This window comes from Trypanosoma melophagium (genome assembly GCF_022059095.1).
Source record: "Trypanosoma melophagium isolate St. Kilda chromosome Unknown ctg7segment1, whole genome shotgun sequence".
NCBI lineage: Eukaryota > Euglenozoa > Kinetoplastea > Trypanosomatida > Trypanosomatidae > Trypanosoma > Trypanosoma melophagium.
Window position 1 is genome coordinate 168,731 of NW_027125191.1, and position 27,990 is coordinate 196,720.

The 27,990-nt window shown below is 38.7% G+C and overlaps 11 protein-coding genes across 11 annotated transcripts; all 11 read right to left on the reverse strand.

Annotated features, from left to right (window-relative positions):
• Window positions 1-53: 53 nt before the first annotated feature.
• On the reverse strand, window positions 54-1,973 carry LSM04_007019 (uncharacterized protein; the record flags this gene model as incomplete). Its single annotated transcript, XM_067333875.1, has 1 exon — window positions 54-1,973. The coding sequence occupies one exon, from the start codon at window positions 1,971-1,973 to the stop codon at window positions 54-56; it is 1,920 nt and encodes a 639-aa protein (XP_067186431.1).
• A 419-nt stretch (window positions 1,974-2,392) lies between these two features.
• Window positions 2,393-3,367, reverse strand: LSM04_002456 (Fusarinine C esterase sidJ; the record flags this gene model as incomplete). The annotated part of the gene is made up of 1 exon (XM_067333876.1): window positions 2,393-3,367. One exon carries the CDS (start codon window positions 3,365-3,367, stop codon window positions 2,393-2,395), a length of 975 nt encoding a protein of 324 aa, XP_067186257.1.
• A 407-nt stretch (window positions 3,368-3,774) lies between these two features.
• LSM04_009511 (uncharacterized protein) lies at window positions 3,775-5,412 on the reverse strand (the record flags this gene model as incomplete). The annotated part of the gene is made up of 1 exon (XM_067333877.1): window positions 3,775-5,412. The coding sequence occupies one exon, from the start codon at window positions 5,410-5,412 to the stop codon at window positions 3,775-3,777; it is 1,638 nt and encodes a 545-aa protein (XP_067186507.1).
• A 318-nt stretch (window positions 5,413-5,730) lies between these two features.
• Window positions 5,731-7,467, reverse strand: LSM04_008596 (uncharacterized protein; the record flags this gene model as incomplete). The annotated part of the gene is made up of 1 exon (XM_067333878.1): window positions 5,731-7,467. One exon carries the CDS (start codon window positions 7,465-7,467, stop codon window positions 5,731-5,733), a length of 1,737 nt encoding a protein of 578 aa, XP_067186476.1.
• Window positions 7,468-7,774: 307 nt separating this feature from the next.
• On the reverse strand, window positions 7,775-8,203 carry LSM04_001977 (PIG-P; the record flags this gene model as incomplete). The annotated part of the gene is made up of 1 exon (XM_067333879.1): window positions 7,775-8,203. One exon carries the CDS (start codon window positions 8,201-8,203, stop codon window positions 7,775-7,777), a length of 429 nt encoding a protein of 142 aa, XP_067186247.1.
• Window positions 8,204-8,717: 514 nt separating this feature from the next.
• On the reverse strand, window positions 8,718-11,291 carry LSM04_003104 (uncharacterized protein; the record flags this gene model as incomplete). Its single annotated transcript, XM_067333880.1, has 1 exon — window positions 8,718-11,291. The coding sequence occupies one exon, from the start codon at window positions 11,289-11,291 to the stop codon at window positions 8,718-8,720; it is 2,574 nt and encodes an 857-aa protein (XP_067186282.1).
• Window positions 11,292-11,633: 342 nt separating this feature from the next.
• On the reverse strand, window positions 11,634-14,939 carry LSM04_005077 (uncharacterized protein; the record flags this gene model as incomplete). Its single annotated transcript, XM_067333881.1, has 1 exon — window positions 11,634-14,939. The coding sequence occupies one exon, from the start codon at window positions 14,937-14,939 to the stop codon at window positions 11,634-11,636; it is 3,306 nt and encodes a 1,101-aa protein (XP_067186358.1).
• Window positions 14,940-15,607: 668 nt separating this feature from the next.
• LSM04_006588 (uncharacterized protein) lies at window positions 15,608-16,023 on the reverse strand (the record flags this gene model as incomplete). The annotated part of the gene is made up of 2 exons (XM_067333882.1): window positions 15,608-15,669; window positions 15,723-16,023. 2 exons carry the CDS (start codon window positions 16,021-16,023, stop codon window positions 15,608-15,610), a joined length of 363 nt encoding a protein of 120 aa, XP_067186410.1.
• A 278-nt stretch (window positions 16,024-16,301) lies between these two features.
• Window positions 16,302-17,957, reverse strand: LSM04_003865 (WD40 repeat; the record flags this gene model as incomplete). The annotated part of the gene is made up of 1 exon (XM_067333884.1): window positions 16,302-17,957. The coding sequence occupies one exon, from the start codon at window positions 17,955-17,957 to the stop codon at window positions 16,302-16,304; it is 1,656 nt and encodes a 551-aa protein (XP_067186314.1).
• Window positions 17,958-19,194: 1,237 nt separating this feature from the next.
• Window positions 19,195-20,598, reverse strand: LSM04_006423 (Alpha/beta hydrolase fold-1; the record flags this gene model as incomplete). The annotated part of the gene is made up of 1 exon (XM_067333885.1): window positions 19,195-20,598. One exon carries the CDS (start codon window positions 20,596-20,598, stop codon window positions 19,195-19,197), a length of 1,404 nt encoding a protein of 467 aa, XP_067186405.1.
• A 2,658-nt stretch (window positions 20,599-23,256) lies between these two features.
• Window positions 23,257-27,207, reverse strand: LSM04_000821 (uncharacterized protein; the record flags this gene model as incomplete). The annotated part of the gene is made up of 1 exon (XM_067333886.1): window positions 23,257-27,207. One exon carries the CDS (start codon window positions 27,205-27,207, stop codon window positions 23,257-23,259), a length of 3,951 nt encoding a protein of 1,316 aa, XP_067186208.1.
• Window positions 27,208-27,990: the final 783 nt, after the last annotated feature.

The following is a 27,990-nucleotide window of genomic DNA, read 5'->3' on the forward strand; positions in this document are numbered from 1 at the left end:
TCCCTCTCCACACAGAGTCCAATTAGAAGTCTGTTTTTTTTTCTTCCTTTCCACTAAACAGAAGATTTCATTGGACTATCTGATTGCCGTCCTCGGAGGGCAAGTAACAGATCGTTTGTACTGCATGGATCAATGTGATGACGAAAACTATCATGATACTTCATACCACTTCTCTTGGAATCACCACGACTTGGACTCAGAGATAAACTTCGCGTACCACGCCCAATGGATAAATTAAATGGCGTAATAATCGTACGCTTTGGTCCATTACATGGCAAACCACGACCAAGATTTTTGTATTTCTCTTCTTTTTCCTTAAGTCGTTGTTTTGCCTCCGCCTGTCGTTGCAGGTATGCTGCCACACCTGATACTTGTTCCTCCACATGTTGTTGTCCTTCTCCAGAGGATTGCCTTTGGCGTCGCTGAAGATACTCATCAGTGCTTGTTCGAGGTCGAAATGTGCAGACGCAGAGTTCTTCCATTGCCTGCTGTTGTTTTTGCTGCCGAAGTTGTGCCTCACGTTCTTCAAGGGCTCGTTTTTGTCGTTCATAAAATTCCTGAGCTGCGTTAGGGGTTACAACTCTAGCACTTCGCTCACGAATATTTTTTTCAATATTTTCATTTTCATCATCCACGTCAAAGATGGAAGGATGAAAAGGTCGTCTATTACGAGGAACTGAACTTAAACGTTTCACGACATCTTTTTCACGATTAGTACGTGCAATAACGTATGCCGTTCCAGGAGCCAGTTGAGGACGAAAAGTACATTCTGTAGCTTTCATATGATCTTCTTTGCGTTTTTTGAGTTCTTTTCGTACTTCTTGTGCACTCAAGTAGAGTCTTTCCACTTGCTGATGTATCATATCCTGATCTATTCGCAAGACAGCCGCCCGTTCACTCTGTTCCAATGCAGAAGCAAGATTTCGTTGATGTTCTTCCCGAACGCGTTGATAAACTTCTTGTCTCTTCACAAAATCTTTATTGAACAATGCTTTATGTTGTCCATGGTGAATCCAGTCATTTGTAAGCGGGTTTGTAGTAGGTTTGTGAAGATCACTACGTTCTTCTCCTAAACGTCGTGCTGCTTCAGCTTGTCGCTGCATCTGGCGTCGCATTCCATCTTCATAGAGAGCTACACCTCTATCTCGTATATCCTTTTTCGCTTTTCGAGAACGATCAATATCATCAGAGGTAGTACACACCTTTGGTTTAAAGGTATGTTCTTCAAAAAGTACCTGCTGAGCTAGTGCTCGTTCTGTCTCACGTTCTATAAGAATCCGTTTAGAACGATCTGCAATATTTCCTAAATATTTTTCACTTAAGACACAGCTACGTGATCGTCTAGGAACTGCTAGTTTTTGTTGTTGTCGTATTTCTTCAAGTTCCTTTCGCCGTTGTTGTTGTTGCATAAGTTGACGGCTTTGTTGTACAGATCTACCGTAATGTAGAAGTCTCTCTTCTACAGGTACGTTTGATGTCTGTAAAGTAAATGGTAATTGATTTTCTGAAACAGTGTTCACATGGGGATGAAATGCATCTTGAAGAGCTGCCTCTTCACGTCTTCTCTTTTCTTCTGCTAATTGTGCCAAACGAGCTTCACGTTCCTTTGCGCTTTTGGCAAGACGTTCAAATACTGGTAGACGTTGTTGTTGCTTTTGTGAGGGATGAAATTCCTGTATGCCACTAGTGCCGGTTCGTGAAACTCCTACTCGGGGTTGAAAGGTACACTCTCTTTCCATCTCCGCACGTAGAAGCTTTTCTCGTTCATGTCGCTTAACAGCACGGATTCGCTCTTCCATCAGGTGACGTTCCCATGATCCCAAAGGATAATGCCCTACAATCGCTTCTGACGGTTGTGGTGGCACATTTTCTCCGTACTGATTGTTATTGTTCTCATCGTTAATGTTACTGCTGCCGCTACTTCTCAGTACCGACTTGGGGGTTGCAGATGTGTCATTCACCCCATACGTCATCATTCTATGCAATTCAAGATGACGTATCTTCCATTCAATTTATTTGAAGTAACATATATACATATAAACAAAAAGAGAAAAAAAAAAAAAAACAAAAATAAACCTTGTGCAAAATGAAATACATCGGTATAGTAAATAAGAATTCTATCCCCATGGATAATAAATATGGTAATGGAAATTAAATAATATTCCCTTCCTCACATACGCAGAGATGATTTTCCGTTTTCCCTTTATTGCTCCAAGTTGGATAGATAAATGAAAGTGCGTACACAATCATCACATATGCAAACATTCATGAAACAAAAGAAAAACAAAAAAATTCAACCGGCAGAGGAGTTGCAATTCAAGTCGTTTATTTTACATTGGAGGAGGCAATGCATTTATAAAGTCCTCAAAAATGAAAAAAAAAACAGGAAGCATTACGCAGTACTGCTTCTGGCGAGATTTTGAGCAAATGCTGTAGCTTGCAGTATGGATTTCTTCTTTTTTTCATTTTCTCTCGCCTTCCAGAGTTCCTGTTTTTCCTGTTCTGCCCGTCTTTCATCCTCTTCTGCGAGAAAGTGGAGAATAGCGTCTACGTGTTCCTGTTCTGCTGCCTTCAGTACCCTTCGCCTCTCATCACATGTATCCTTAAAGTAGGATACAGTGACGTGTGTGCACCCCGCGTACTCCTTCACCAGCCGCACCACCCGCTCCACCTCCTCGCTGCTTGGTTTGTACTGTGCGTGGTGGGCGAGCATGATGAGCATCGGCACCCGCACCTTCCCGACCGAATGCTGCAGCGTGTCCACCTCCCCCCGCATGCACGGCGACCAGACGGCCTCCTGCAGCGTCGGGAACCCCCCGCCGGCGAGTCTCGCGGGGGTGACGGGGATGTCGTAGTGGCCGGCGAGGGCCCGCGAGTCCTCCTGGCGGCCGGCCGCGACGAGCCCCGCGACGAACTCCGCCCGGGCGGCGACGGCCTCAGGGGTGAAGAGGGAACTCGCGGGGTCGCAGACAACACCGTGCAGAATGACGCGGCTCACAAAGGCGGTGTGGCGGCCGTTGGAGAGCAGCTCAAACACCACCTGCACGCCGGTGCTCGTCGCGAAGAGGGCAATCTCACGCATGTCGTACTCCTTCACGAGAATGGAGAGCAGCTCGTCCACGTCCTCCGCGTCATGGACGTGGTCCTGGGCACCAAAGCCAATGCGGCTACTCGGAAGCTCAACTTGAGCAAAGGCCCAGTCACCACTGAGCATCTCCGCAAGTCGGGGGAAGTAGTTAAAGCTGAGGAAAGACTCCGATTGACCACCAATCCAGAGAAGACATCGCTGCGCCCTCGCGCCCATAAAGAAGACAGGAATCTTACAGTAAGGGTCCTTATAAAAGGTGAACATGGACCCCTCAAACATGACTGTGAATTTTAACTTGAAATATAAATATGCTCTTTTTTCTTGTTCTAATACTAGTATCAGGTGCTCCTACTTGTGTTACACAAGTGCGAAAAAAAAAAAAGAATCGTACAAAATCAAAAAAAAAAAAATGGAAACACTACTTATAATAAAAAATGGTTAAATAAAATAAAAAAGAAAATCATACGACAAAATCACTCAGAAAAAAAAAATAATCTCCCCAAGCACTTTGCTCATGTGATTTGAACCATCGCTATACAAACACACACACACACACACACACACCAAAAATAGATAAAAAACGACAACAATTACAGATCCGCGAGTAAAACCTAACACCACCACCACCACCACCACAACAACAACAACAACAAGGAAAAACAGTAATAATAAAAAATAAAAAATGACTACACTATACCCGGGGCTGCACTAGGTTCAACGGCTCCCCTTTGGAGAAGAATTTGTAGTTCCTCGGGCATATCAGGTGTGATTTCCTTAACAAAGTGTAAAACACGTGTGGCCATAGCTTTATATACAAAGTCATCCTCACAACCAAGACGTTTCATATAACGATTGGCACGTTCAATCTCTGCTAAACTCATTGAACGTGTCATTGGTGCCATATGAGAACCAAGTACCCGTGCCATATATGGCGGGCATTGCGCCGTCATACAAAGACCCATAAGTATAGGTTCCAATAATGACCAATCTTTAAATCCATAGCGAAATCCTGTCTCAGCAGCCTGTATGTAAAACTCTGCATCATCATAGCCAAGATTAGCGAGACCACGTGTGGCACCGGCAAGGGCATCAGGACCCATCAAATCAAGACGTAAACGTGCTTGTTTACCAAATAATTGAACAAGTGTATGCTCTCGTGCGGGTGGATAAAGTCCCACAATATCGAGTATATCTCCAAGTTGAGTTGGTGTTAAAAGACGCGTACATTCGGCTGCACGATCCATAAGTGCTCGCATTAAAGGATCTGATGGATATGTTACAGTACTACAAATATCCATTACAGCTGCAATGTTACGTGGATCCATCTTGGGTGCATAACGAAGTACACAAGATGCCATAGTTCCAAACATAGAGTCACTAAGTAAACGAAGTCGTTGTAATGCAATAAAAGCTTGTATTAATTCTCTTTCTGAGAGATCTGCTGCAACTTCCACAAGTGCATCAGCATAAATTTCGATGTGTTCACGATTTTTATAATCCATCGTGCTAAAACAAACAAGATAATTTGTGAGCGTTACAGCATCCATATTTTCTACATGTTCTAGACCACACTCTACCAAACGACGAAAAGTTCCTATAAATTTTGGTCCTAACGCATTAAGAGCGTATAAAACGTTAACATAATCTTCAGGTTGAAATTCTCCCATTCTTTCTTCTACAATTTGAAAAACACGACGTAGGATATTATGTGAAACACCTGGGCAATATGCAAGACTCATAGCTGTTAGCGATATATCAAGAGCACTTAAATCATCATTTGATTCAATTATACGTTTTGCTAGCTTTCCAAGAAAATCTGTGTTTGTACACTTTAGTCGAGCCAACTCTGAAACTGTTAGAGAAAGTTGAGTTGGACTAAATTCTTCAAGAATTGGAAACATTAATTTTAATACCTGATTTATCTTACGTTCATCTCGTTGCTTTGTGATATTCATAGTACGAAGTACTAATATCAACGACTCCGGCGATATGGCCTCTTCCTCTGGAACTGATACCTCATTAGGCATACTTATTATACCCACTTTTCGGAAAGTATCAGCTATTAAATTAGCCTGAAAAGGAGAGAGAACTGTCTGATCAGAGCGGCGAAAAGCATCATGCAATCCCCGCATAAAATCAGGGTCCTGTGTCATACCAATAGTATCCATATTATACGCAGTTGTGCAGATTTGATAAACATCCTGTGCTGTAAACTCCACAAGATTTAGTTTACAGCGTTGAAAGATGTGTTCAAGTGGAGCTGGACGCGTGGCAACAATTGTAGCGAGAGTGGCCGGGGCAGCAATGGAAAGCACGTTAAGCATCTTTTCCACCTAAACCTTAAGAAATAGATAGCTTTTTTATCAGTATTATTATTATTATTATTATTATTATTATTATTATTAAAATTAATTCCACAATATCAATTATGAGTGGAACAAATTATATGTCGAAAAAAGAAAAACAGAAAAAGGGAAAAAGTGAAGAAGGTAAATTTTCAAAAAATCATATAGCAACAGCCATATAAGAACCCATATTAAAAGAAAAATAAATAAATAAATAAAAAAGAGTAATGTAAGTTTAAACAACAACAATAACAATAACAAAAACAAGAAAAAAAATAGGAGAAATAATTCAAAACATTATGTGAAATCATCAACAGGATCGTACCCACGTCGAGACCAGCGACTTCCCGCCTCTCGCTGTAACTGTTTAGCACGTCGGAAGATCATTTGATGAACACTCTTATCAGTGACACCAAGCTGTGTGAGAAGTTTACGAGCTTCAGCAAGTTCCTCATCATTCAAAGAAGGAGCCAATCCTAATATTCCTTTCGTAATCATTTCTTGTCCTCTCGTATCTGCTACAACTTCCCGTGTACAACTCTTCATTAAACTAGATAGTTTTTCGAAACTACGAAATCCACCCTTGGTATTCTGTAAAACCACTACTAATGTATAAAAATCATCAGAAAAGTGTTGTAATTGAGCAAGATTGAGTACAACTTGTTCCAAAGCCTCATTATCAAAGGATTCCGCACGAAGAGAAGCGGCAAATGCAAGTCCCACAATACAAGCATTACCCTTTGCTGGAGGATAACTTGAAAGAAGGTCTAATATAAACGCTAATTGTGGTATTGAAAGTTTTCCTGCATCCACTTCCAAACGATTCATCAATTTTGTCATAATTCTTCCGGTATCAATAGGTAATACAGATAGAATATCCATAAGAGTATCAACAAAACGAATATTTACTGTAGGTACGATGGCTTCTGTTTTTTCTAATAATTCCGGTAATCCTGGAGTATTGGCAGAAATACCAAGATCTACAGTAGATTGTAATATCGCAAGTAGATCACGATCAATAATCTTTTCCAAATGCCTAGAAACATCAGAAAATATTTTTACTACAGCAGGATGACGCGGTAAATTATATCGTGCTGCCACAACTAATAAAGCTCTATGATACGCTGCATTATCAGTATCACTAAGATGGAATACAGCGCGGTTTAAAAGTTTTGGCACCATACGTGCAGGAGCAGACGATATTTGTGGATGTCGTTCAAGTGCCATAGAAACAAAATGTATTTGTTCACGGTGTAGTTTTTCCATATGTCCTTCAATTTGATTCACAAAAGCCACCATAGAATCATGACTTTGTAGTTTGCTAAGATTAAAATAAGTTCTGCAAAGATCCGTTTGTGATAACTTTGAGGCAACTTCACAACTTCTACGAGTTAAGAGATTCGTAAAGGAATAATCTTGATAATTAATAGTCGCTAATGCTCGTACAAGAGAAGAAATCTCAAACGGCTTAATTTGTCGTAATTGTAATTCTAGTGCTTTGCAATGTTTTCGTATTTTCTGCATCCTATCCGTTCCCAGAAAACCACTAGACTGATATTCCTGTACAGCCTCCCATATGGCGGAAATACGTTCCTCTATAGAAGGTTCATCATCGACTGTGAGCGTTGACCCTTTCTTGGTGATAAGATTTTCAAGCGAGACTATATTATCGTTATTATTTTTACTATTATTGTTTTTTTCTTGCTCCGTAATGGCAGATGTTGTACCAATTTTTGTTTCTTCTACTGTTGATGAAGATAATTCAAAAACAGTAGCTGGGAACGTTGCAAAGGTTCCATCAATAAATGTCCGCTGAAAAGGACTTACAGTATCTGGATCTATGTTTTTATATTGTTTGTGAATACTACGAATAAAACTATGATTTCCGTGTAACATTAGAGTATCCTCCTTTGATTTGAGAAGTGCACATATTTTGTAAATATCCTCAGCACCTAATTCAATACGACTTGTGCTAACGGCCCGAATTAATTTAGCAAGACCTCCCGTTTGCATCCAGGGCACACTACGCCGCATCTCGTTATCTAAAAGAAAAAAGAAAAAAAGAAAGGATAAGAGTTTTTTTTTCTGATAATAAACTACAGTTAAAAGAAACCAATAATAATAATAATAATAATAATAATAATAATAATAATAATAATAATAATAATAATAATAATAATAATAATAACAGCAACCAAGAAAAAGAAAAAAAACAAAGAAAAGACACAGTTTGGCAATAAACATTTCTCAAACGCTCTCTCGCATACGCCTATTGCTTAAGCGTATATATATATATATATATATATATATATATATATATATAAGAATAAGCTAATGCATATTAACTCCAAGGTTGAAATAACAATCGACTAGAAACACTCACAGGTATGTCAGTGAAAGGTGGAACACTTTCTTTAGCGTCTGAGAGGCTTTCAAGAGTATGATGATCTTCCTTGGCACGTGTGTCAACCACACAAAATCCATCTGTAAGTGGATTCGTACGATACAAAACCAATAAAAAGGAGGTGGAAAGGTAGTACACAAGAGACATAATCAAAAGTGCCGGCATCGCCTCTGCCCAGTACTTGTCAGGATAATAATTTATAAGTGCCCAGTCTAATAATGAACTTGGAAGAAATGCCCAGAGAAAATACATTACAAAGGCTGTAATGATAAGAAGCCACGCGATAAATCCATTAATCGCCACTTGGTGCCCTTTACTAGCACCTGTTACTACGGTTTCTGGATGATTTTCCGGCTTGAGAGGCATTCTTCTTCTTTCCTAAAAATGGATATTGTGAAGACTGAGTTTCCCACAAGAAGCTCTACGTAATGTGTCTAAGGGTCACTCAGATCTATACTCAGAGAGACCTCCTCTACACATATATTACAAACATGGAAAAAAAATTCAACGAGATATATCAATTAATAAAAACAAACTCAGCATATAAATATTACAAACAGAAATAGAAAAAAAGAAAGAATAATAATAATAATAATAATAATAATAATAATAATAATAATAATAATAATAATAAATCAAACTATGAGATCAGAAAAACGGGTTTGTGTAGACAACATTCTCAGTTTAAACGTGTCTCATCAAGCAACATCTATGGAGTCTTCCTTTTTTCAGTCTATGGATTTATGTTAAAAGATGTGTATATACGCGTATGCATCTTCATCGACACAAATATGAGAGAAAGAAATAAAGAAAATAAATAATAATAAAAGAAACATTTACCATTATAACCAGTCGACATTTCAACGAAATATAAAATAATTTAGCAGTCCAAATAAGACCCCTCACCTTCGAAAAAGTCATCCCGGGTAGAGGAAATATCTGTCTCAGCAAATTCTCCACTATCTATTGTTTGAGTGTTCATATTGCTAAGGAGAAGCATCTGTGTTGATTTCAAAGTCTCATCAGCGCTAACAGTAGCATCATCTGCCAAAATTTTATCTAAACTATTAAAAGAATAATTTTCTACTCCAGCTTCTTTAAGTTTCTTTGCTAAGTGTTGAATCAACGCTTGTTGCTTCCCTAATGCTTGTAGAAGGGCGCCACGGTCACCATCGATGGAAACATTAGAGGGATCAATCATAGATATATCATTTTTAACCTCTTCTTTAATCATTGTACTATCCATCAAAGGACACGAGGGTGGATGCTCTTTTTCACTCTTCAAAGAACTAGGTTGTTGTTGTTGTTGACTGAAAGATACATAGAGATTCCGTTCCCCCATCATAACACCATGATCTGTAATTATATCTGGGGTAAGAGGGGATATACCTTGACTATCTGTCTCTATCTCTCCTGGTTTAATGGAGTGTTGATCAGATGGAATAACAGGGATAGATTCAACTCTTTCATCACGACTAAGTAGTGAGGCACCTGGTCTCCATATAGAATTAACATGGAAAGAACATTCACTTGTTGTGCATGATGTTCCTATTTTCACACTATAAGAAGGATCTACTCCAGTGATAGGGTTATTACATAATGTATTTATATTTTTTTCTGGGGGATATGACGCAGATGCGTATCGATTACCAACATCCTTTGTTCTTTCTGTAAAAGATGTAGTAGAAGAATTTTCATTGCTACGAACAAGACTAACGATTATACTGCCACTATCACTTTGACCACTAGGAATACGAGAGGAAACCAAATGATCTGAAACTACTGAAATACTGTTTGTAGCCTTTACTTCTTCCACAAGATCTTTATTAGGTTTATCTTTTGATTTAGTTATACTGTTCTTTTTTAAAATTTCATTTATATTCACACTCTCTATAATGTTATTTTTTGGAATTATATTAAGTGGAAATGACTCTGTAGTACTAGAATTTGTTGGAAGAACCCCTTCTACAGCTGGTGTACGTGATCGTAATGGACTACCATCGGACCTTAAAGGAGTTACCCGAACAGATAGTCCACGTAAATGTAAACTTGTCATCATAACATCATACTGTCGTCGACTATGAGCAGAAGCGAGGTTACTGTTCTCTGGATAACTGTCATCTGATTTATCATCCTCATTATTATTATTATTATTATTATGGAGCGATTCTGTCACTTTATTTACCTCTTCACACGGGGAATCTGAAAACATAACGTGTGAATCAGAGACTACTCCATCATCCTTTCCCTTGTCTAGAGAAGGATAGGCGTTTATAGACGTCTCACTATTACCTTGTTGAGATACAGCTGAAAGGGTAAATGATGGTACCGTATCACTACCGCCAGCCTCTAACAAGTCTTCCGCCTGTGTTGCAAGAAGAGCGAATAACTCCTGAACAAATCGAAGTACATGCAATTGAAGCATGACTGCTCCATATTCTTCTACTTCATCTGCAAAAAAACATGGAATTAATCCAAGTTCCTCTGCTGTGCGTAATACGACTCCCCAGTTATGAAGAGCCCATTCTCGTGTTAATTCTCTTGAAGCAGTATTACTACCAGAGTTTATAGTAATATTACTTAATGGAAGCATTTTAGGTTGATAAAAATGTACGGTAAGCCCAAGTAAAACTCCACTCTGAAGAGAATCATAAAGAGATTTACCAAGATCCTTCTTAGCAGCATTATAGAGTCTTTTATCCAATATATTTTTCCTGTACATTTCCTTTAGCACATGCGATATCCAAAATAATAAGGCTTCTTCCATACCTTTCAATTCCCCATTACAAGTAGGATCAAGAAAACGAACATGGGTAATAATATTCTCCACTGAGAGAAGTGTACAACAATGATGAAGTAATAAAGAACGGGTAATAGCAATATGTGCTTCCAAAGGAAAGTGTGTACTTGTTGCCATACCTTTAGCCATAGAGACATGCAAATCAAATCGACTATGTTGACCTCGTGTAGAGGTTTCAATTCCATCTCCCAATGCATCTAACAACTCTTCCTCTGTTAAAAGACCTTCAGCAATAAGCCAACGTAGAGACAAAAAATGGGCTTGATATTCACTTCTTTCGCTATGTAAATGTGTTATCGTAGAATTGTTACTACTGGTTGTATACTCCGTTGATAGAACGGAACTTCCTGGTGCTGTAGCACGCAGTAAAAATGAGTGCATTGTTGGTGGACAATGACCAAGTACACCTTCAGCAACTAAAAGATAAACCACACCCTCTTGAACTAAAGTAAAAGCCTCACTTGGTACTTCTAAAATAGATCCCACTGTAGAAAATGATCGTGAAAATACAGACTCTGCTACTCTTACTTGTTTAATTATATGAAGATAATGTGCCTCTACAACAGGGTCAAGTTTTTGTAGAGCATATGAGAACACCCAACGTACATTGCATACAAACTCAAGTAGCGGAAGAACCTCCCTTTTTTGCATCATACTGTCAAAATATCCTTATGTTTATTTTTTTTTTTTTGAGGATTCTTTACTTGTACTCTCCTAGTTGTCCCAACGGAGGTACACGTAAAAAGCGTCACCTCCTACGAAACAAGAAAAATGATTAAAAGAAAAGAAATACGTAATATAAAACGCAAAGAACAAAAAAAAAAAAACGTCACAACAACACATACACATATACAAAAGAAAATTCATTAATTATTGATTGCAAAAAAAAAGAGGAGCCTCTGAAGTAGGAAAAAAAGAAAGAGAAACAGAAAGCACGAAGCAGTTTATCTATGATTATGGTCACAGTTTAGTGTACCACTTAAATCTAAAATAATATTAACTAGGGCGTGGCAGATGGTATATTTGTTGATCGTGTGGTCTTAATAAGACCGTACCCGCAGATGAACGCTCATCACGATCACTCATGTACCGCTGTTCTCGAAACTGAGAAGCCGCAGAAGTTCCGGATCTTCCCGTATCACTTACTCCCGCTGTTACACCTGAGCCAAGCAAATTATCATATAAAGGAGCACTAGGTCCAATGTTTACCCCAAGAGCCGCACGATACTGATTTTGCTTATGATGATGATGATAAGAAGAAGGAGATGGAGGAAGTGTTTGTTGTTGTTGTTGTTGTTGCTGTTGTTGTTGTTGCCATGTTCGTGCGTACCCTTCTGAAGGGGATGATGTCTCGGTGATTCCTCGAGCAGCAGTGTTCTGCATATTGCGATACGTCTCCATCACACCGCCGGGATTCACAGTACTCACTGAAGACTTTGTGTCTGCATGCGGGGACGAGGAAGAAAAGGATGAGGGAGTAGGCGCCACTTTGGGCGGTACATCTATTATTGTTGTTGTTGTTGTTGGTATTATCATTGTCGCATCAGTAGTACGCGGATTCAACATATCCGTATTCTCAGATTCTTTCATTGGGGAATTATGTTCATCCTCTTCAATAGCCTTTATAGCCTTCGTCAGCCGTTCCCGGGCCACTTCCTCCAGACGAGAGAGTTCCTGATCGGTTAATCGCTCCGATCGCCGCCAGTGCTGGACTTCTCTCTCGCGGATGTGGGCGAGATCCGCCACCTGTGCCCGGGCGGCGGCGAGTTCCTCGTGAAGGGCGTCTAATCGTCCGGCGTTCTGCATTTGCCGTTCCACCGCCTGCAGTCGCGTTCTGTGTTCTATGCCACGCCTACGATTATGCTCTTTTTCACGTCCCACGCCATACCGCCAGCTTTGGTCTTCGCTGGCGAATTGAGATGCCACCAGGGCTCGTCTCTTTTCCACAAATACTTCTTCTAGGATTTCCGCTTCCTCCAGCTGTTCCTGAACACCTTGAATACGTTTTTGAAATTCTCCTGCCTGCTCTCTTTGTTGAAGAGACTGTTGTAAATCCTCTAACTTTTGATTAATTACCTTCTTATTGGTTTTCCACAATGTAGGGTACGCGTAATCTACAAAAGAATGTAGTTTACTATAGGGTTTTATTAACTCTCCTTTAGGAGATTTTTCACGCATTTTATAAGTTTCAGATATAATTTTGTTAACATCAATTTGATGTGTGATGGTAAAAGCTTTTATTAGTTCTTGTTGATCATTTATTTTCATGAGCTCCTCTCGAATATGTATAATCCATTGAATATGAAACAAAAAGAGCCAAAATGGCTCATTAAAGAACGCATGATCCATAACCTGTAACCAAACGACTGAAGAAAGGATATCTGTATAAAGTGAACGTAATGGTTCCCATCCCCAATTTTCAACCATAACACCTCGTTCTTCAAGGTAATTATATAGTTCTACATCCTCTATACGAAGTATTTGATTTAATAATGTTGTAATGGTAACAGGATGATGAGGATAGTATTGAAAAAACTCTTGACCCCAGTTTATTAAAAATACAAGGACAACCTCAACTACTGATTGTGTATCATTATCATATACTTGTAAAAATGGATATACAATCATGGGTAAAAAGTGAATTACGGCAAATGTAGGAACATGCCAAACCAAAATTGACAAAACTAATTCCATCAAATCACGTATTTTTTCATCAGTTAAAGGATAAGGTTTCATAAGAAACGGTACAAATTCATTTTTTCCTTTACTCTGTAGTTGAGCGTATTGTGGTGCAGTAAAACGCTTTTCTGGAAGTTGCAGAAGAAACCTCCATATAAGAGGACGATACTTATCAGGGAATAAACCATAACGTGTTAGTAAACCTTTTAACTTTAACATATTGGCTTCTCTAGAGACTTTATCTAGGAATGGTCGTAGAGACAATTCTTTTTTCTTTTTGTTTAAAATTTCATTTTCATGACTTTCACGTGTGTTTCGACCCCTTGAAGGGACAGACGTCTGATTTGAAGCAGTTTCACGGGAATATTTAACAGAATTTTCTTTATTATCACTATTATTATTATATGAAGGAAGAAAATTCACCTTTACCCATTTAGAAACCTGCTGTTCACTAGGAAACATAACGGGTCGTGGAAGAGTCGTGTCCGTAATATCCCCTTCCTCCTCTACATGTGTGTGAGACTCTATACGTGTACTTCCTTTCTCCTCTAAAAAGGAATAAATACGACGTGGTAGTGGTGGATTTGAATCACATGCATTGCTTCGTGTTCTCTGCAGATAATACTGTCGTGCGGTGGGAAGATGAAATACCGCTAACTGTTCCCCATGCGTAAAAACAGCAAAAGATGGACCAGAGACTTTAAATAGAGTTGGCCTCTTTGGAACGGAACCACTATATGGGGCCGCCATAGCGAAGGCCACCGTATAGTTACTAGTCACCACAAAAACAATAGTTCCATCTGTCAGCTCACAAGCAATAAGGTCATTATGAATAATGAATAGTGAACGTGTGGATGCTGGAACATGAGATAATTTAATACAGCCAATAGAAGATAAATCTTCTGTTTTTAAAAATCCAACCATTGCATTTGTACTACCAATGGCAATGTAATTATCACACACAGCCACTGAACGGGGTCGAAGATCTACTACTACTCCTTGTATGGGAATTAAAGTACAGGGATCCCACCTTTTAACTAATCCAGAATATTCTATAGTAATCAAGATTTTTTTCCCCACATAAACACTCATAAAACTATGTGTAGTATTTACTACTGTTAAATGACTGTTCGTACGACACACTTTCTGTGAAACTTCCCAAAGAGCCAATGCCTCTCGCGAAAGAGTAGCTACTAATGTAGACCCGATTGCAGGAGAGGGTGGACAAATGGTATGAATAACATGATGATGAGGTGTTTTCTCACGTCTTATAATTCGACTAGTATTACAATCAATCCATACAAGAGATAAATCTTCAGTAGCGCAAAGAAATAAAGGTTCTGCACTAGTACCACATCGTGCCATAGCGGATATTGGATATTCAAGTGTCGCAAACAACTTCACAAGATTCTTACGTAGTGAAAACATATACACCAATGCTTCACTAGTACTTGCATAAAGTATTGCTTCATCATTTGGATCAAACACAACTTGTGTGAATCGCATCATTCCTCTTCCACCAACTAACGAAACATCCACAAATTGTCCGTTTGATCTCGTTACACGCCCTACTGCCGGCCATAATGCTGCTCTTACGGTACTTACATCAATTGCAACGGACATCGCCACTTGCAAGTCCACAGAGACGCAATAACTCTAAATTTGGTGATCTAAATAGGAGACGTCACTTTGTACTCTTGAAACAGTAAAGAACAAAAACACTATACCAAATATATATATATATATATATATATATATGAGGAGGAAAAATAACATATTAAACATAAAAAAAGGAGGGGAATTAATGATAAAATACGAAAAGAATAATAGAAAATTAATAATAATAATAATAATAATAATAATAATAATAATAATATAAGAGAAAGCTGAAAGATCAACTCTAGACATCTCACTATATGAATCGCTTCCTTTTTCTATTTTTCTTCTGGTATACTGTTTCACCAATAAAAATTGATTCCACACAACGGAGTGAGGACCAAGGAAAGTAAAGTAAAATGGGAGGTTTCCTTTGTTTTTCCCCTACGAACCACATAATCCAGAGAAAAGTACAACAAAATTAGAAAAAAGAACAACAACAACAACAACAACTCCACCAAAACACTTCAGATTCCATTCTTTCAAGAAAAAAAAAAAACACATGATGATGTACATAATACGTATACAAACAAAAAAGGGAAAACCAGAAGATGCTTGCTTTTGTTTTTCCCTCTAACAAATTGATCTCTCTCTCTCCCTCTATCACCATATGTATTTCCTCCATTCCAGAGATATTAGCGTGCAAATGAATTTTTCTTTGAGCTGAGAGACTGTGCTGCCATATTTCCACTTCCACCTGTATGAAAAAATGTTACTTGCCCCTTCACTGCTCCTCTTTCTTTTCGTGACCATGAACTATCCTTTTGTAAATATTACTGCAGCGTTTTTCATAACAGTGCGGACACCAACGGTTTGTACCACTGCAGTAGGCACATGGATTAAGACAGACCGCACACTTAGGAAGATGTGGATAGGCATTGCATGTGGTGCGCTGATAAACACATCCCGGTGCGTGTTCAATAGCGACTGGCTTCTTTTTTCCTTTTGGTGGTGGGCGGTACGTGTCAACACCACAGCCGCAGAGTTCCTTTGGTGGCTCTTTCTTTTTCTTGTTGACCTGTCCGTCCTCCTTTTCCTTCTTTGGCGGCATACAGGCTGTTTATATATTTATATTGAATGAAAGAAAAAAAAAGAGAGAGAGAGAGAGTGTGTGTGTATGTGGGAGGTATAATAAAAAAGGCAATTAGGGAAGTGACTATAGGTTATATTTCACTTGAACCGCTCTTTTTTTTTTACTTTTTTTTTGTTTGTTTTTCTTTATTCTTTTTAGTTGTATTGTTAACCGGTTTATTTGATATAATAGAATTAGACGAAAACAAGGAAGAAAACATATTTAGAAAAAAAAAAGAAATAGAAGCAGAGAGTTTATCAACTCAAGTCACCAAAGAAACCATGAACGCGTCGTCGTCTCTTTTCAAATGTGAAATTTATCTTCTTTCGTTTATCTTCTTTAAGCCACTTTACTGCAGCCACACGTTCACGCTTTTTCTGTCGTTCTGTCTTCTCTTCCTTTTCTTCCTCGCTTTCCTCGGAATCCTTATCATCATCATTATCATTATCATCTTCTCGGACTCTCTTCTCTGATTTACCTATTTTATTTGTTCCACTCTTCAACTTGTTCTTATCTGGTTTACCTGTATCACTATCGCTATCACTTCTATCATCATCATCACTATCGGATTCTTCCAGCATGGCTTCCTTTTCCCGTTCTTCTTCCATTTCCCGCAGTACTGTCAAGTGTCGTTGTTCCGCCTGTGATCGCAGCTGATCCAACTCCCGTTCATTTGAGAGGAATCGCACATCCACAAAATCAATCGTATTATCCGTACCACAGACCGCAAGCATGGCGGAATCATGACTTAATCGCATTCGAGTTATTCCCTCATTTCCACGTTGACGTTGTATGGCCGCATTTGCATGGGCACTGCTGCTTTTTCCGCCAAGTGAGTTATGGTGGGAGTAATTAAAGTCTCTGGCACTAAGCTGACACAGATTACGACGCACAGGATACATTTGTATAACGCGAACAAGACCATCACATGCCCCAGTAAGAATAATATTATGATTAAATGTACTATCAGGGTTATTGAAGGAAATGATACTCTCACACTCCGCTGGATGTCGTTCCAGTAAATCATATGGTCGACGCCATGAACCAAATTTCCAGACTGGTATTCCTCCATTAGGTGTTCCACACACAATACTTGGAATAAAGGAACTAGTATTATTACCTGTATTGTTTACAAAGGCAAAACAGTTTAATTCATCTTTCCTTTTTTCACTGTAATCTCGAATTTTACCTGCCCGAAGATCGAACACGCCAAGGCACGTGTCCCCACTACTAGAGACAAGTTCTTGAATATCAGAAAAGTATATCATTTGTGAAACATAATCACCATGCTCATGATAACGAAATGCCGGCGTTCGTTGACGCATGTCCCACAACACAATCATCCCGTCATCATCTCCTGTCGCCACCATATTCTCATCACAAACATTAAGAGCGGATATACCAAACTTGTGAGGGTTCTTTTCTTTTTTCTTAGTTCCCTTCTTACTTTTCTCATCCTTCTTATTTTTTTCTGGCTTACTACTTAATGTTGACTTCTTGGATGAGGTATCAACACCAATATGTAGTGCAATTTGCTCTGCCACACAATCCAATACACTAATAGTTCGATCACTACTCGCCGTTACGAGGTAATTCCCATTCTCCGTAAACTCCATAGATGAAATACCTCCCTTCGGATGCATACGAAGATTATACGGATTTGTCTGGAGATCACTACTGCGATGACTATTTTTAAAATACTGTTGTGTGATGGACCGCCGCCGTGTTTCTGTTGCCCGATACTCATGCACCTCCAATTCCCCTGTTACGAGACCAGCGGCGAGGAGTGGGAGTGATGGGTGCATGGCGATATCGAGAACAGGCGCCGTTGTGAGAAGCGACGGGGGGACTGTAATGGCTGTGCCCTCGCCAAAGAGGACATCATCGTCTACCGCCGCATAATCAAGATTCATTTATACTTTAATAATAATAATAATAATAATAATAATAATAATAATAATAATAATAATAATAATAATAATAATAATAATGTCTCTCTTTTTCTTTTTTTTTCCCTTTTTCACGCCTCAGCAGATCACTCTGATACGCTGTTTATTGTTTTAATACTTTTTTTTCCGTTTTGCGGTGCAGAGCTTTTGGTTAGAAAACTCTACGCTTGGTAGGGATGGTTCTGCGACAGGAAGGCTTATTTATAGGAATAGAGAGTGAGAAATAAACGAAAGAAAGAAAAAAGAAATATATAATAATAAATGTAAAACCAATAGGTGATTACCTAGCGATTGCAGAGAAAAAAAAAAGGAATATTGCGGCATTTTTCGGAATCTCCCTTCTCTCTTTTATTCCCGCCCCCCACACATCCATTACTTTTACTTCTCCTCTTCGCTGACGTGATCGTACATAATTCAAAAGACACACAAGAGAACCAATCAATAGCGCTAATGATCACAACACGGTGAGATATCACATAACATCCACTAAAGAAGAGAACTCAGAAAAAATAAAAACGGGCTTTGAAGAATGATGAGATCTGGAAACCCACAGTCCCAACATGCAAAAAAAAGTTTCACTGCATTACTTTAAAGGCAATATGGAATTAATGATAGAAACCAGTAAACCACAGCAACAACAAAAATAAACGAAGCATATGACTGTAATAAAAGCAAAAAAAAAAAAAACAACAACAACAACAAGCAATAGGAATAAAAACCAAAATAAAAAGAGTAAAGAAAGAAAAGAAGAAAAGATCCTCCATTTCCATCCTGACGCAATAAGTGAAATACTAGTACCAAACAAACAACAAAACAAAAAGACAAACGTCGCCATTTAGTATGATTGGCGCTTTATCGCTAAATACATCGCCCAAAAGCACGTCTAAATGATGCTTTTGCGTGATTGGGGTTAAAGCACTTGTGTAGACAGGAAACGTGCTCCTGTCATTCAAACACATAGATAATTAATCCCTCAAATTTTTCTTATTCCCATTTATATCTGTGGCTCCTTCTTCTCACACAAATAATAATAATAATAATAATAATAATAATAATAATAATAATAATAATAATAATAATAATAATAATAATAATAATAATAATAATAATAATAACAACGATAATGATAATAATAAATGGCATGTGCATTGAATTACATACACACAGATATACAGAAACGCAGAAACCACACCATTCGATTTCATACCACTAGTGATTCGTACGGATCTTTATCTAAAAAATCCACAACCTGCTCCGCCACACGTCGCTTGTTTTCCCGCTCTGCGAAGAACCAATGACCGCCTGGAAATCCCACAACCTTTGATCCATCACGGCGGCCTTTTATTGCGATGTACTCCTCCCACTGCCGTGTGTGAAGCATCACCGACTTTTGTGTGCCGTAGAGAAAGAGAACCGGAACACTAATGGGAATGAGAAAACGCTGCGAGGCGGGAAGAAGACGGGAGAGGCGTAGCATCCAGTAACGAAGATAGATCCATCCCAATGCGGGATCCACATCCACGTTGTTATTTTCATCATTATCGTTATTATTATTATTATTATTATTATTATTATTATTATTATTATTATTATTATTATTATTATTATTATTAGACTTCTTCGCTGGTAAGTTATCACTCCAACCCCAACTCCCAGACTTGTTATTCCCATTGCCTGTACGGCTTTCATTGCCCACAACACCATTATTGTGACAGCTGTAGCATGTATAATGAACACTTATGGCATTGGGATGTGGCGGCAGTAAGTATATCAGTGATCCTTTCGCATAGTAAAATCGAGAAGAATGAAATGCGGCGTCAAGAGTGTTTACATCGTCTTTATTATCTGAATCATGTCCAACATGAATAATAGCATTTACAATGTCAACAAAACGTAATGACTTCCAACGCCACCAACGAGGAGGAGGAAATTTCTTTTTCTCTTGTACATAAGATGAAACTAACACAAACTCTTTTCCAGAGTTATTTTTGGATTTAACTACAGAGGTACATGCGTATCGGTACTGCGGCCGACGTGCGTCACGCAATAAAAAACGCAGAATTATTCTTCCAAAAGAAACAGGAAACACAATATATGCTGCAATAATAAGTACATGGTAGATTAAAACCCAAGTCATACTCCACCAATAACACAATAAATCTCTCTTGTTACATTTATCTACAGCAATCAAGGATGTATTTGAAACAGGTCCACCAATATCCAGCATAACAACACGGGAGAAAAAATACGGCCGCGTAAGTAAGAATTCATATGCGAGCACACAACCCCAATCGTGTGCGATAAGCATCGGTCTCTCTAACGGACGATCCTCCATAGCTGCGAGAACAGCAATTTCAAAAAGATCCACAAGATCATCAAAGGAATACCCCAAGAGAGGAACAGGAATGGCAACGGCCCCAGTGTTCGAACGAGGGCGGAATAACGGCGAATGACTATCAAATCCAGGGAGTGTGAGTCCAACAAGGCGATAACGCGGGGCTAATCCCATCATGATATTATCACGAAATACTTCAGACGTGTCGGGCCATCCGGCAACAAAAACAACAGTTCGGCCGTCAAGATTGCCGGAGATGTGAATGTTCATTTCCACTAAAGCTTCACAGAGAGAAAGAGAGAGATATCTTTTTTTTTGCTCTCTTGGTTACTCACTTACTTGCCTGTAACTCCTAAGAACCACAGAAGATCTTACAAACCAATAATAGTAATAATAATAATAATAATAATAATAATAATAATAATAATAATGAAACAAATAGCAAAGAAAAACCTAAACAGCAAAAAAAAAGACGCCGGGTCCTACGTGTCGACCTCACGCCTTGACGTATTCCTTTGTGATCCCTAAAGCTGTGCAGAAGCGAGGAGCAAACCTGTTAACTACAAGAAGTGTGGAGCTCCTTCTCTGCACGCACACACATACGGAGTAGAGGGAAAAATAAAATATATGTGTAGCAACCTTCAATCGACGAGAATACAGTAATCTATGAGTACTATTAATAATATTAATTTTTACGATTCTAATTCTTATTATTATTACCTCTACTATTACCACTACTACTACTACTATTGGCACGTTCGTATTACAATGAAAAAAAAAAAATAATAATAAATAAAACAAGAAAACAATGTAAAAGGGACAGAAGAAGAAAAAAAAAAATAGTAATAAAAACAACATCAACAACAAAAGGAAAAAAAAAGAAAACAAAAACAAGTTTCGAAAAAATCTTGCAGCAGCAGTAATAGCAACAGCAAGAAGAACAATACCAAGAAAGAAAATAAGTTTTACACCGATGGTTGGAAAAGAAAACAATGGTAAGAAAAATAAAAAAAAAAACAAAAAAAGGATAAAACATATTTTTCTTTAAATACCACCTTCTTTTTGCACACGTGCCAACACATACAAACACAGTGCCGCACACGCTTCACTTACTAATCTACCTTATTTTTAACAATGGTCGAATAAATTTACCACACAAAATAAAACGAAAAAAGAACAAAAAAGAGACAACAGCGAAATAAAAAACAAACAAAACAAAAATAACACACACACACATTGGTGGGCATAATGGTGGCATTTAACAGAAAAACAGATACTTCTCTTCGCACTTTTTTCCCCCACCACCATATATCCTTCATCTTCCTTTTTTTCTTTTGCTTCTTTCATTCAGACATATACATACATACATAAGTACTAATGCCTACAGGCATATTCAGCAACAAATAATTACTTACTGTGTTTTTTCCCAATATATTTCGTCCTCAAATAGAACGAAATAAAAAAAAACAAAAGAAAGGAGACAGAAAGAGAGCAGCCGCTCACATCAGTGGACACCAAATTACACAAACAACACTAATAACAGTCTTCATATCCGACGCACAACAATAACATTACCACCATTAAACACACACACACGCACAACAATGAGAAACAAAGAGTAATCAGAACAAAAAGAGTGTAACAATTCAATAATCAAATAAGGCACACTAACAGCAAAAGGATGAAGCAAAGAAGTTTTGAAAACATGCTTGTACAATTTGTTCCAACTTCAAAATATCCCAAAAGAAAGAAAACACAAATATCTCCTTTCACACCACAAACACCATAGCATTCAAACACCTACTAATCCATAATATTATATATATATATATATATATATATATATATATATATATATATATATATATACGTGTAGCTCCTCCACCTTTCAGAAGTTCATTTCACTTCTTCTTTTGGATTTACGTTTCTCCCAACTTTCTCACCATAATGCCACATATTCAGAGATAATGTCTCACGGTTTAACAGAAGGAAAAGGAAAATTATTGGAGGTGTAAGAATGCATCAAAGAATCAATAAAAGATAAATCATATTAAGACAGCAATGCACTAACAGACAAACGGGTTTGTACATAACCCGCGAATACATAAAACTGAAAGCACCGTCCCTGAACAACTAAAAAAAAGAAAACAAGAAAAAAAAAGAAGACAGCATGTTCATGAAAAACAAATAATTACCTTTCGGTTATTTTTTATCCTATTCTATTCCCCATATCTCTTTCTCTCACGTCTTTGATCCCACTTTCCTATTTTCTTTGGATCCTCAATTCTTTAGTTTGCCAAAGAATTAATAGAAACACTTCAATGTACTGTAAATAAAAAGAAAAAAGAACCTTTTCTTTACAGTTATCTCTGCTTTTTTTTTGTATCAACTTCACGTGAAGTATACAAAGAAAAAGAAAACCGATCAGTCCCCAAAATATATACACAGGTACTCTCCTAAGAGCTTATCTCCATTCATACAAATCCCTTGCTGTTTATACTTTCATGCCGAATTGTTTCAAATGACGTCCGTCTATTTTTTTCTTTTTACAGTCCAAAATAAGACAACATACCCTGTGGACAAGCACACACACACACACACACACATAGTCACAAGCTCAATCATACATACGTATGTAGACACATGGAGTGAAATGTGAACAAGAGAGTATACAACATCAAAGAAAACAATCGGAAACCCTTCAATGAATATATATATATATACATGTATATATATATGTATATATATATGCGAAAACAGTGGCAAAATGAGTCGCATCTTTGGTCACCACTTTCATATTTCTCTTATTTTACTTCTTTCCCATCTAACATCATTGTCATTCCCTTAAATGCGAACACGGTGATAATACTAGTAGTAATAAGAATAATAATGATAATAACAAAAACAATAAAACAGAAATACAGTATACTACTTATTTGGATTTAGGGTTTGATGGAGGTTCGACCAGTTTCCAGAATAAACTTGCTGAGAAGGAATAGCGACTTGAGGATATACAATGGTCTGTTGCTGTTGTTCTTGAACTGTATTTGGCTTTAGATGCGACGCCGGCAGCATCACGTGCGGTGGGGTGTGAAAAGAGGTAACAACGGGATAAAAAGCCATTCGTCCATCACCTGTTGGCAATAGCATCATAGGCACCTGTTGCTGCGGCTGCGTCTGATGATATTGTGTTATGTGTTGTGGTGAATTCAGCCCCATAGTTTGATACGCAACCGCGTTCATTCCTTCACAATCTTCCACTGATGTAAACATAACAGGCGCACACGGCATCTGCATTGCAGTTCCACGACCTATGGGAGTTCCACCGCTAATGTGATGCGGTAAGTAGGCGTGTGTTGTCATATCCCCTAATATCAGATGTTGTTGTGGTTGCTGCAGTTCTGTATTCACTGTCAGTGCTGCAGTGCCTGTTACATCATTATCTTTTACCCCCTCACCGTGTGATTCATCAGTCTGCGGCATCCACGATCGCGCGAAGCTCTCAAGCGCGTGACGAGCAGATGGTGGAATTACACGCGACGATTCGGGTGGTGCACTGCCGTTATTTTCAGTAAGAGCGGCGATCTGCGGGCGGGCGAGATCGAGTACGGCATCATCGTCGCCGTGCGATGACAACTCCGACGCGTAGTCATCGTGCAGTGATGCAAAAACATCATCCGATATTCCCAAGTTCTTCGGTAACATTGTGCCCCATGGTAATAAATCATCACCACTACCAACAGTAGTGGGTGTGGCTGTGATTGCGGCAATAGCGGTAGAGGTGAGAGTTGTTGTTGTTGTTGTTGTTATGCCAGTAGCCGCAGTTGATGCCGCATTACGCGTAGAACGAGGTTGTGGAATAGTCAGTGTTGGCGTTTCACGTACATCAGAGCCTGTATGCCGAGCCTTCTCAACACTTTGGGAGAACTCAAAGTTTGATGGGGACGCACCACCAGCAGCAATGCCGGTTACGGTTGTGGATGACTCCCCTGTACTTCTTCTCACCTCTGTACTGTTGTGCGAGGATGGCAGTGTCACAGTTGAGGGTTTAGCAATACTCTTTACACCCACACGTACAGTATTCTTCTCTGCCGGTCTTCGCTTTGGTTCAATGAATTCCGTATAAATTGTTTTCTTACCAGAATTCTGCTGTTTTACTGGCTGAGAAGATACAGGTGGGGTTGGGGAGACAAGCAGTTTTGAAGTATTTGTTCTAACCGTATTTTCATTATGTTTCTTTACCACGACATCATTTACTGCACGTTGCTCAGTTTGAGGCATGGGTGCCAAAATCTTAATGGGTGCTACTGTTGATTTTGGTACGGACGGTTTTTTTGTTGCTGTTGCTGTTGAGGCCACCACTACAGTTGAATCTCCCGATTCAGACGATGTAGCTGCTGCTTCTTTTGCCCTCATACCCCTTGGGAGCGGAATATTCATTGTTTTTGTCGTATTTCCCGCAATACTCTTCACACTTGGTTGGGTCTTTGGAGCGGCACTAACAGTAACAGTAATAGAAGCTGGTATTTGTGTAGCTATGGTAGGTTTGCTTTTACCTTCTTTTCTGGAAGATTCATTCGCTACTGAAGTACTTTGCAATGCCTTCTTATTCCTCCATTCACCACTTTTTCTTCTTCGTTCTGTACTACTCGCATTACTGCTTGTTTGCTGTGGAGATGCTGAGAGTGGTATAGACAGTGATGACGGGGCTGTATGGGATGCATCATTCACCACAGAAAACGGTGCTGTTATTTCATTTGGCTGCGAATTCACTTCTTGTTTTTCTCGTGTAGACATCGTTGTTGTTGATGAAGTTGAGGATGAGGGTGATGATTGCAATGTTACAACAGAATCACCCTTAAGTACAAAAAGTGTAGATGAGCTCTTCTCAGATGACGTAAGGTGTGATGAGTGCTCACCAACCTCAACTACTTTATCTGCCTTTTTCACTGCCACTTCTTCTTTTTCTTCTTGCACTTCCACTTCTTCTTCTACTTCTTTTTCATTCTTTGCTTCTTCTTGCACTGCCTCTTCACTCTCTTCCTCTTGTGATAGTAAAACAGTAGCTTTACTTTGTACTTCTGAAACGTCAAGACTCTTATGTTTAGCCATTACAAGAGCAGTATCTACATCAGAGGAAGAAAGCATATGCTTCTCTGTTCGACTTGGTGGTGATATACATGAAGACTCTTCCAAAACATTATCCCTTTCCTCAGTCTCTACTGTGTCAATTCCTGTATCTACGGTATTCACAGTCTTTATATCTTTCATAACCATTGATGGTGGTAAAGATGGTAAAACCGGAGAGGCTACAGATTCTTCAGTGCTAGAGAGTTTCCTTAACACCGCATTCACCGTAGTTACCGCGGCTGCTACAGTTGCAGTTACACTATTATTATTATTATTATGCGTAGATCCATTTGATTTTTCTCCATTTAACTGCACAGATGCATGAACCGCCTTTTCCTTCTGCTTCTGTTCACTCTTTATCGTTTTAGCTGCAAACCCTGACACTGCCACCGCTGGTGTTGTGGATTCCAGCTTTGGGAAACTCCATTCATACATATCAAGAACGGTCCCAAGCAAAAAGAGCCATCCAAATGCGATGGTGTTAACATACAAAAGTTTCTTATACCACATAATGTGTTGTGTGCCCAGTGAAGTGTGGTGTGCCTGCCAACACGCATCTACGGCAACCATAATAAGCCATATAACAGCCAAAGGAGCGGCGGAGTAAACTCGCCTAGGCGAATATGCGGCGATGTACAAGACAAAGAATCCAGAGGATACACAATTCGCCATAAAAGAGAGGGATTGGGCGGATACAAAGTAAAATATAAAGGCCACAACAGAAAGGTAAGCAAGAAAGCAGACAATACCTTCACGTAGTGCTTTCCGAAAGCCCTCTGCCCGTCCTTTTCCCAAAATGATATAAACGACACCTATGGTACAGATAACACCTGTACAGGATGTATCAAAGGCCCATTCAAACATCATAGTAGAAAACCACATACATAAAGCCATAAAAAAATTAAATCCTACAAAGAAAAAGTAATTTAATAATAAACGCTGCAAATCAAATATACATCTTAAAGGTGTATTAATCAAGTTTTTCTCAAGGGCTGAACCTACTTTAAGAACTCTCCATATAATTTCACGCCTAGCACGTTGCAGAAATTGTGTATCCGTTATAAGGAGAGTGAGAGAAAATGCCAGACTGTAACTTGAATATATCGTATACACCCATGAACGCTGACCTGATAACGCCAAAAAAGTATCCCGCAGTGAATATGATGGGAGCCAAAAATGAGTCACCAATAGATAAAGACCTAAAAAACATGCTGCCGAACTAAGTCCAAAGCGAGCCCAATGAATTGTATTAACTACAAAGAGTGCCACAGATAAACGATGAATGTTTCTGAGATCTAGTGAGGAAATAATGATAATAAACCATACAAACTGTTCTACTACAAATGCAGTTCGAGGTCCCACACGTTCTTTTCGTTTTTGCTGTATCAAATTATTTCTCGCCACTGCAGGTGTGCAATTCAATCGAGCTATACAATTTGGCCATGTTAGACACATCATTTCCTCTCTTCTCATTGCTTCATCTGTCACAAGCATAACACGCAATAACGGCACCATCGTCTCCACCACAATAGGAGAACAACCACGCAGAACAATATCATATCGACGTATGTGTGAACACAATATCCACAAAATAACCGTCACAACACGCCAGAAGATATCCACATCCTCATCTACTTTAATACGAATGAGAGATGTGTTTTTGCGGATGGTAAAACGATCTTCCAACACATGAAGGGCGCTCTCAAACCAACCAAACACTGTTCGTAACGGGGATATGTGCCACCCCATGATAATTGCCAACACGAAAAAAATTATATCACCAAGTTATTTGCGGTCCGAAGTTTTTCACCTGTAAATAAAAAAAAAAACACCAAATTATTAAAAACGCGCTTCTCACTCAATTCAAACACTCAATCACACACAATCAAAGAAAAAAAAAACTCCCCTCCGTTTCTGTATCCTTGTGCAGAGCAACAGCAACAAGAAGAAAAAATAATAACAACAATAAAACAAGTCTTGTTTCTGTTGCCAGTTGTGCCAATACGCTCTCCCACACACACAGAGAGAAAGAGAGAAATGTTCTAAAACAAAAATAATAACCCCTCAAAAAAGAAAAAAAAAAACGCCACGCAAAATTGTATATATATATATATATCAACTTCCTTTTCCTCCCCTTTCCGCCTCGTATACCTGCACCTTAAATCCCACAGACCGTGTAGAAGCAGTAATATTAGTGGTACTAACACAACGATTTTTAGTATCCAAACAACAACAATAATAACGACAGTAGGAGAAGAAGGAGTAAAAGAAGAATGATTAGATGAGAACTATCGGGACACAAACAGAACAAGTAAATAGCCGATGCCGCTTTTCTCTTACTCGTCCCTAAGTGTACGACAACGAATCTTTTCTCCCAACAGGATTCTTTTCTCTCTCTCTCTCTCTCTCTCTTACTTTCTCTCTACCCCTTTTCTTACAGGAAGCTCTTTGCACTCCCTTGCGTTTTTTTTTTTTTCCTTCTTTACTTCCTCTCCCACCTGAATATTTTTTTCTTTCAGTCTACTCCCTTTT